Source organism: Hevea brasiliensis, chromosome 5 (assembly GCF_030052815.1).
Source record: "Hevea brasiliensis isolate MT/VB/25A 57/8 chromosome 5, ASM3005281v1, whole genome shotgun sequence".
Taxonomy (NCBI): domain Eukaryota; kingdom Viridiplantae; phylum Streptophyta; class Magnoliopsida; order Malpighiales; family Euphorbiaceae; genus Hevea; species Hevea brasiliensis.
In genome coordinates, this window is record NC_079497.1 from 19,577,232 (window position 1) to 19,586,675 (window position 9,444).

At 35.2% G+C, this 9,444-nt stretch overlaps 1 protein-coding gene across 1 annotated transcript; it reads right to left on the bottom strand.

Annotated features, from left to right (window-relative positions):
- Nucleotides 1-4,344: 4,344 nt before the first annotated feature.
- LOC110671117 (pentatricopeptide repeat-containing protein At3g53700, chloroplastic) lies at nucleotides 4,345-7,225 on the bottom strand. Its single transcript, XM_021833493.2, has one exon. It carries the CDS (start codon nucleotides 6,936-6,938, stop codon nucleotides 4,644-4,646), a length of 2,295 nt encoding a protein of 764 aa, XP_021689185.2. The 5' UTR covers nucleotides 6,939-7,225; the 3' UTR covers nucleotides 4,345-4,643.
- Nucleotides 7,226-9,444: the final 2,219 nt, after the last annotated feature.

The following is a 9,444-nucleotide window of genomic DNA, read 5'->3' on the forward strand; positions in this document are numbered from 1 at the left end:
AATTTCATCTCCAATTGACCTCAAACCAATCGGAGCTGTCTAGCTCTACTTATGTTCGTTTAAACACACTGGACTCATAGGTCTAGAATTCCCTACACAAAAACAACACTCCCAATTCAATTTCTCCCAACTCCCAAACTTCAATTGGTATTCAAGGCACTTCTAATTGTCAACAAATCACCTCAATAAGATCAATTTCAACCATGCCACAAAATCCTCAATTTATGTTCAAAACCCTAATTCAAGATATCTTAATTCATACAAAGTCCTCCCACACAACTTCTAATACACTTTTAGTTATCAATCATCATCATTAAGCAAGTTTATATTCAAAAATTCATCAAACTCTTATGGTCATCAAGGCTACCGAATTTTTGGTCTTTCCAAAACCCATGGTTTTCTTAATTTTTTTCATGCAATATCAACTCCTCATGACCTCAATTCATGGTTTAATAAAGGAAGGAAGGGAGAGTAAGCACTAACCTCTTTGGGAGTTAACCCCAAGCTTGATAACTTATTGTTTGCTTCTCCATCTTGTTGCCTAGAGGTTATTCAAGGGATGAGGATAAGCTTTAGTGAAAGAAGCAAGTGATTTTAAGAGGTGTTTGCAAGGGAATTTTAGTAAGAAGGAAGAGCTTTAATGGAGTTCTCTCTCTCTATGGGTTTGGTTCGGCTGGTTGAAGATGGAATAACAAATTTCATTTTTCATTTTGTCTCTTTTTATTTAGTTTTTATCCCTTTTAATTTATTTGTTAAGTGGTGATTGGGTGGAAGGCTTTTTAATGACATCATAATGATGTCATAAATTTCATTTAACTCATTTTTTTTTCTTTTCTTTTCTACTCATTTTCAATTAAATTTTTAGCAATATTTATTTATATTTTATGTCATATAATTTATTTACTTAATTAGACAAGTTAGCAAAAAATCATCTCTGAAGACGAAATGATCAAAATGCCCTCCGTTTGGCTTAAGGAGCCAAAATCGTCTGTACTAATTGATAAAATTCTCCTAATCTTTTCTTGGTATTCTAATGCTACCTAGGGCTCCGTAACTCTTCTCTGGAGTCCCAAAAATTATTTCATGGAATTTCCCTTGGGTTTAGGGCTATTAGCTGTGAAGACAGTAACTTCCCATTAGGGTCACCTATTGCTAGGGCACCGGCTCATTTAACTTCGTTGTATTTTATTTCTAATTTTTTTTAATTTTTCTTACACTTATTTGAATTATTTATGACTCCTCACTCTAGTTTACATATAGTTCTAGACATTCTGACTGCCTGGACCAACATTAATCACTGAAACAGTCGAATGCACGGACTAGCTGTATTAAGGGTGTTACATTGCTTGTCTATGTCATGTCTTGTTTCAGATTTCCATCAACTCTGTGAAAGAAAATTAACTCCCTTATTTATAATTTTTGGTGGGGGCAAAAGCAAAATGAGAGGAAGATGCACTGGATATCTTGGATAAATCTTTGTCAGCCTAAAAGTAAAGGAGGCATGGGTTTTAGAGATCTAGAAGGATTTAATACGGCACCTTTGGCTTGTCAAGGATAGCATATTATCTCAATTCCTAACTACTTGCTTACTAGAATTCTTAAAGGGAAGTATTTTCCCCATTCATCTTTTATGCAAGCTAATTTGGGTGGTAGACATTCATGGGGTTGGCAGAGTGTCATTTGGGGAAGATAAGTATTAGACAAGGGGCTCAAATGGCATGTAGGAAATGGTAGTTCAATTCTTTGTAGTCATGATAGATGGGTGCCTAACTGCTTTCCAGACTTGTTGAGGCTGAAAGAGGGTCATGATGAAAACTTAATGAGGGCAGCTTAGCTCATTCATCAGGATTCAAAGAAATGGAAGAGGGATGTAATCTGCTCCAATTTCAATGAAGAAGATGTGACTCATATTCTATCTATTTCCTTGAGCATTTTCAACAATGAGGATTGCTTGGTTTGGCATTTTGATTCAAGGGGCAGGTACACAGTTAAATTGGGTTACCATATAGCTCGTTTGATTCAAGGAAATCGATTAAGCTGTAATTCTGTAGGTCTTGGACCATCTTCTCAAGCTGATTTAGATCAATTTTGTAAACAGCTTTGGAAAATTGATATGCCTAGAAAGATTCTCATTTTTCTGTGGAGTTTGGTGGACAACAAGCTACCATCTAATGCCTTGTTAAATAGGAGATTCCCCCACATGAGTTCTAATTGTCCTGTTTGTGGTTTGGTTGAGACAACCAAGCATATGTTCTTTGACTGCCCCAAAGCTATAGCAGTGTGGGTGAATTCTACCTTGAGATTCAGGTCTTCTTATTTAATCAGCAGTGATCTTAAAGATTGTTGGAGTGAGCTGTTTAAGCCTTTGGCTAAGCACGAAGATTATGTTATGCTTACTTAATTAGCAGTGTTCATTCTTTGGCAATTATGGAAAAGTAGGAATTCTATTGTTTTTAGGAATTAAAATCAATCCCTTGAGAAAATTTTGCAGAATGCGAATAGAAGTTTGGAGGAGTTTAATTGTTAGAAGGAGCCGAGTATGTCATCCCCAGTTGAGCAATCAATGCTCCCCAACTGGACTCCTCCCCCACATGATACTATTAAAGTCAATTTTGATGCAGCCACAAGTAAGGAGGGGAAAAAAAGGAGCTATAGTTGTTATCTACAGATCTGATTCTGGAGTAGTGATTGGTTGGTCCTGCAAATTTGTTGTTGACATTTGGGACTCCCTTACTCTTGAAGGATTAGCTTGTCATGAAGCCATTTTGCTAGCTTCAACTAGAGGTTACAATAGAGTTATCATCGAAGGTGATTCCCAAATTTTGATCAAAGCTCTAAATGGTCACGAAGCCCCCTTGATCATCCAATATATTGTTAAAGACATTCTTGAGATCTCCAAAAGATTACAAAAGGTCTTTTTTATGTTTGTCAAGCGTACATGTAATCAAGCAGCACACTTTATGGCTAAACAAGTCATGGCTGAGCCTACTATCCAATTTAATTCTTCGGCTCCTTTCCATCTTGTATCGATTTGCCTTCTTATTGATTAATGAAATTTCTATCTTAGAAAAAAAAAAAAAGAAGGAAGAAAGGCTTTTTTTTTTTATTATTAAAAATTGTCATATACTTTAATACATTTAAGGAAATTATTGCATAATCCCGATAAATCAGTTCACGGGTATAATTTGGTACACCAAACTAAGTGAATTAAAACACGTAATAATAGGAGATTGGTAAGAAATTTATACAAAAATAATTCATAAGTTCTTATTAACACTGTTTGTCCTTCCTTACAATTTTCTTTACAAATTAAAACATCAAACGGAGAGCTAACAGTTTAAAGTTTCATTCTTCACACCGCTTTTTCTTTCAACTCATTGGGCATAACACTTGTTAACTCAATGAACCCTTAATAAAACAAAACACACAAAAAGTTAGAAAATATGGTACTGCGATATGAAAATTCTGCAGCAGAAGAGTTTGCTTGATAGTGGTGGAGGTTTTTCAAGCCTTTCAACATATTTTACACTCCATTATTTTCAGTAGGAACATCAGAAAGGGTCCTTCTTAGGCATACATTGAATAAGTTTAGAGCTCCAGGCCTTCCTAATTGTAGCGGAATATCTCTTTCCAACTTCAATGCATCAGAATCAGCAAAAGACTCCTCCAAGATATTAACAGTTTCCAATAACAAAACTAAACCTTGAATCCCTCTCTTTTGAGCATGAAGGTGGAACAAAAATGTCATATTTTGCTGCCTATATTGTTATGAGTCTATGGGTTGTTAATTCACTATAAATTTTCCAGATAGTATTTCTTATTTGTATCTTTATTCAAAGGACACCTGTGAAGATGAGAAATTTTATTAGGAGAAAATGATAAAAAGTTATCCTTTCCTCTGATGCCAAACGGAACCCATATCAAAAGCACCACACCACACACTGCCATTGCACCTCCTCAATGTACGGTGCCCTTTGATCTCTTTATTCAAAAAATCACCGAAAACAAAGTTTGATTGTATTACTGTTTGTAATGACTGTAGATTACCTATGTGAGTTTTGTATATTAATACAAATCTCACATTTTTCTTGAATCACTTGAGTTGTAGATTATTCAGATTTGAGATTTATTATTTATGGAAAACACATAGAAAAAACGAACATTATGCAATTTTTTTTGTCATTTCAATTTTTTTCTTATGAACCTGTAATTTGCATATAATCCCCCCCCAAGCTAGATCATACCATTATTATTAAAAAAAAATAATTTAAAATTTGCTAACGGTACTAAAAATAAATAAATTCAGATTTGGACTCAAACTGATGAAATATTAAAGTTTAGAAATAACCCTGAAATTTGTTTGGGAGCTTAATTAACTTTGAGTCCTAATTTTAGGAGTCAAAATAATGCTAATATATAGTTTTAACATGCATTAGCGTGTTCCAGAATTTTACAGCCATACAATAAAAAGATCAAAGCAACTCCTAAGCTCCCGATCTCCGGTATGTATATTCTGATAAGGGCATGTCCTCTGCTAAGTATTCATGAAAAACTATGAACTACTTCACGTTCCAACTCAGTACAATCAAGTAGACCATCCATCTTCCTAAACATTTTCTCTAGCAGCAGTGTCAAAATTCTTTTCATCTGTAACCTTTCTTGGACTTCCGGCTGTCAAGAATGCCTCCAAGATTGGCCAATGCATCTTGGAACTTGCGAATTTTGAGAAATCCCCTTATCATGGTTGTTTCATTTTCTGAGATGTCTGCTTTCTCCATGACTATGTCAACAAGACTAATCAAAGTCTCCTCCATAGATAAAGAACAAAGTCCCTCAGCCAACATATAGAATGAAGAGAATTCTGGTAAAAATCCTTTTCCCGTCATCTCAATCACAAAATCAACAGCTTCTCCGATTGGCCCTCCAGAGTTACACAGTCCACGGAAAACGATCTTGTATGTGAGAGCATCTGGACGACCACCCTTTTCCTCCATTTCTCTGAAAAGTCTCATGGCTTCCTTTGTTCTTTTCCGTTTAAATAGTGCTTGAATTACAGGGTTATAAGCATGAGGAGTCAGAACCATGCCTTTCATTTGAATGGATCTCAGGAGCTTATTTGCTACTTCAAGTCGACCAGCCTTGCACAACCCCCCAATAAGGGTCCCATATGTGACAATATCTGGTTCACAACCATTGGAAGTCATGGTCTGCACAATGTCTGCTGCTTTCTTTATATCCCCTGCCCTGCAGAAGTAGGTAAGCATGGAATTGTGAGTGAATTTGTCAGGCTTCAATCCCTCCATTATCATCTGGTCCATCAGTTGAGCAGCATCCTCCACCCTCCTGCTCTTACAAAGGCCATCTATAAGGGTATTGTAGGTCACTGAATTTCTAGAAACTCCTTGGAGCTCCATCTGGTCAAAGATCTCCTCTGCTTCTTCAATTCTCTTGCTTTTACAAAACCCATCAATCAATGTATTATATGTTATCACATTCCGCGCACAGCCACTTAATTCCATTTGTTTAAGTAGGCTCAAAGCTTCCTGTAGTTTACCTCTGCAACAGAGGCTGTCAATCAACATATTGTAGGTAAACTCATCAGGTTGGCACCCTTTATTCATCATCTCCTCGTAAAGTTCCATGGCAATGGCATGATTTCGGGTCAAGCACAGACCTTGTATCAGAGAATTAAACGTACAAACATCAGGTAACATCCCCTTACTAGTCAGAACACGAGCAAGTTTAGTAGCCTCTTCAACTTGATTCTCCTTACACAATGTACTAATTAGTGTGTTGTAAGTGACAGTATTCGGTGAACAATCCCTTGAAATCATCTGATCAAGAATATCCACTGCCTCCTCAACTTCACCCAATTTACACAACCCAGAAATCAAAGAGTTATACGTATATACATCTGGATCAAACCCCTCTTGAAGCATCATATCCATAACTTCCAAAGCGTGCTTCACATGTCCAGCCCTACACAACCCATTAACCACCGTATTAAACGTAAACTTATCTGGAAAGAAGCCCTCATTTGACATCTCATTGATAAAACCCAGTGCTTCGCCAATTCTGCCTTCTTTGCAAAACCCATGAACCAAAACATTCACAGTCACGTTGGTCGCGGTACACCCAGCATTCACCATTTGCTCCTTTACTCTCAGTGCACCATCCAGATTTCCTTCCTCAATAAAACCCTGCATTAGAGTAGTGAACGTTTTCTCATCGGGTGACAAACCATAAATTGGCATCTCCTCCATCATTAAAATGGCAGGCCTAATTTGATGGGCTCTACACAAAGCTTTTATCAATATATTAAAAGTCAAAACATCAGGCTTAATTCCTCTACTAATCATGCTAGAATGAGCAGTTTCCACTAATTTAAGCTTGTTCACGTCCACAAGAGCATTCAACAAGAAATTAAAAAGAAGGGTGTCCGGTTCCAACCCGAATTCTACTTCCATCCATTCCACAATACCAAGAATTTCATCGTATAATTCAAATTTCGCATAACACTCAATGAAAATCAACAATGTACCTGTATTGATCTCGCAACCAGAAACCTTCATCTCCTGCAAGATTTCCTTCATCGAATTAATTGAACCAACTTTACCAAGTTTACGGAGGATTTCCTCGTAAATGGATGAATCGGGCTTGAAATTGGGCTGCTTGGAGGCCCAATCAAACAAGCGAAGAGCAGCAGTTTCATCACTTTGGCGACGGAGCGTGTCGAGGAGTTGATCCGGAGTGAAGTTGGAAGAAAGAGGAACGGAACTGGAGGAGGAGAAGGATTGGGTAGCGATTAGCGAGTGGTGTTGCCGCGTGGATGCGACAGAAAGAGTGGAATTGGAGGTGGGTTTGTTAGAGAAAGAGAAAGCAAGGTGTGGGTGATGGTGAAACCAAGGGTAGCATTTGAAACATGAAGGGAAAGCCATTGAGGCAATTTAACAAACATGAGACTTGCAACAATGATTATGGACAAGTAGACTAGGCCCAGGCAAGGAAGCTTTTTCGCACTTTATCTTTGAAGCTAAAATTCTCTTTCCATAGCTCCCTCTGAAGCTTCTGAGCAACGGATAGAAGGAAAGCTGGATATTTTTACGACTCTTTCGCGCTTGCTAACCTAAGACGATAATGGCGGTGAGAGTGGGCAACGACGTCGTACAGAATGTTGCGTTCTGTTTTCCTACCAAATCCGAACGTTGTCAAATGTAACCAATCGAACCGTTCGTTTGTCCTAAATATATTGCTCCAAACTTATAAATAAATTCCCTTAATAAATAAATAAATATATATTTTTTATTTTATGCTCTTAAGTACTTAAAAATTACTTTTAATAATGCTTTTAATCTTTAAATTTTTAAATTCATTTTTTTTTTACTTTATCCTTTACTATTAAAATAAATTTCCCAATATTTACAAATAAATTGGAAGTTAATTTATAAAATTATTCCGTCGAAGCTCTGAAGACCAAAATAATAAATAAAATGAAATAATTAAAATATAAAGCATTTTTTTCCAAAAAACTTATATATATTTTAACTTTTAAAAAATAAAGGAACAAAAGTTAATTTTGTTTATTAAGGTTGGAAAATGTGTGACTATTTCTTATGAAAATAAATTTAATCGTATAATAAATTTTAAAAAAATTATCAGACATCAAAATAAAATATTTAGCAGCATAATATATTATTTGTAGTTAATTTAAATTAAATTTATATATTAAAGTCAAATGTTCTTTTATGAAAGAAATTATAAGGTGATGTGTTTTTCATAGTATCTATAAAGATAAACCATGGAAAATTTTACATTTTTTAATTGTTTTTCATACTTTGCCATAAACACATGTTGTGTCATTGACTCATTTTCTTAGCTATCTCAAGGAATAAAATATTAAGGAAAGTTTTTTTTTTTACTTATTAAATAAAATTATAAGAATTCATATATTTTAAATTTTATGTATTTTTCATAAATAGAAATAAATTATTCAATTTATTGTGCTAAATATAGTAAAAATTAGATTAATTTTCTTAATGTTCTTTAATGATGAAATGTATGAATTGTGTAATACTCCTCACTTGAACTAGTTAGAATCTATACTCAGAGATAGGATGTTCCCTGAAGTCTTGAAGGAAAGAGGGATCTAAGGAAGCGAGTTGTTGGGAGAGAGAACAAGGAAACAGAGTGTTAAGTTGTAAAAAGTCTATCCAAGCATCTTCGACCGTCGAAGTTGCTCAAACTTGAGTCAAAGGTTTGAGGCTATTATCAGCCTCCCTTCCCCTGTCCATTACTTCTTTGACATTTTTCTCTCATCTTCTTCTATTTCCTGTCCTCCTCTAACCTTAAAATTCCTTACCCTAGCTCCCATATGAAAAAGAATTACCCAAACCTCTTAAAAAATGGTAAAGAGCACATTTTTCTCACCTCTTTCAATTAGTTTAAAGAAAAAGTGGGAGAAACTTCCTTGTTTGAAGACCTTACCTGAAGGAGGTAAGTTTCACTCTTATCCTCTTCTATTATTTGAAGGTTTAGCATTAGTATTTTGTATGTGAATTGGTTTAGAATGGGTTTAGTTTTGTTAGAATAAAGAGTATAAAATTTAAATTTAAAGATATAGATTAAAGTTAATGAAGGATTTTTTAGTTGTTTATACTTTAAAATCTAAAATGGTATAATGGACATGGAATGTGAACCTTAGGATTTGATATCGGGATTCAAGGGTTTTAATCGTAAGACTTAGACTATGGATGAATTTTGGGAAAACCTAGTTTCAACAGCCGAAACATGTGAACAATAACGTAAATAGTACATAGCAATTTGAGCCGTTGAAAGCCCACTCTTCAACCACTAAATATGCTTTGACTAAGAATCCCAAATCTAATTCAGTTTGTTTAAGTACTAAACTAAAAATCTCCAAATCCATTGCCTTATAGATTTGAAAGATTTGAAGATAAGGCATAGACGACCTGAAATCAAGGAGTCTAATGACTATCTAGTAATAGGTTAGATAACAGAGTCCAATAACCCAAGGTGAGCAGAAACCACATAAACTATTTTAATTAAATAATTAAATTTTTTTTTTATCATGTTTCATGCACATTCATGCATCATGGTAGTTCCTAGATGACCCACTAGTTCCCTTTGGAAAAAACATGATAAGGAAATGATGGCTTGCATGCAATATAACCTCACTTTATGAGATGGGATGTCCGAGTAAGGCAATTTTATGTCTCTGCCTCTATTTGTATGATGTAAATGATAAAAAGGAAGTCTTGAGAGATTGATAAAGGGCCAGACATATTGGACATATGATATGACATGAATGAAGAAACTACTGGTGATGACAAGAATTACTTTGATGTGGCTTGTTTGTGCTGTGAAACTCAGATGGTTTTTGCATCTCCATATGCTTGGCTTTAATTATTGAATTATATAGCAGGT

What these genes read in the sequence shown, in the direction of transcription:
- LOC110671117 (XM_021833493.2), bottom strand. Translation starts at nt 6,938, where the DNA reads ATGGCTTTCCCTTCATGTTTCAAATGCTACCCTTGGTTTCACCATCAC.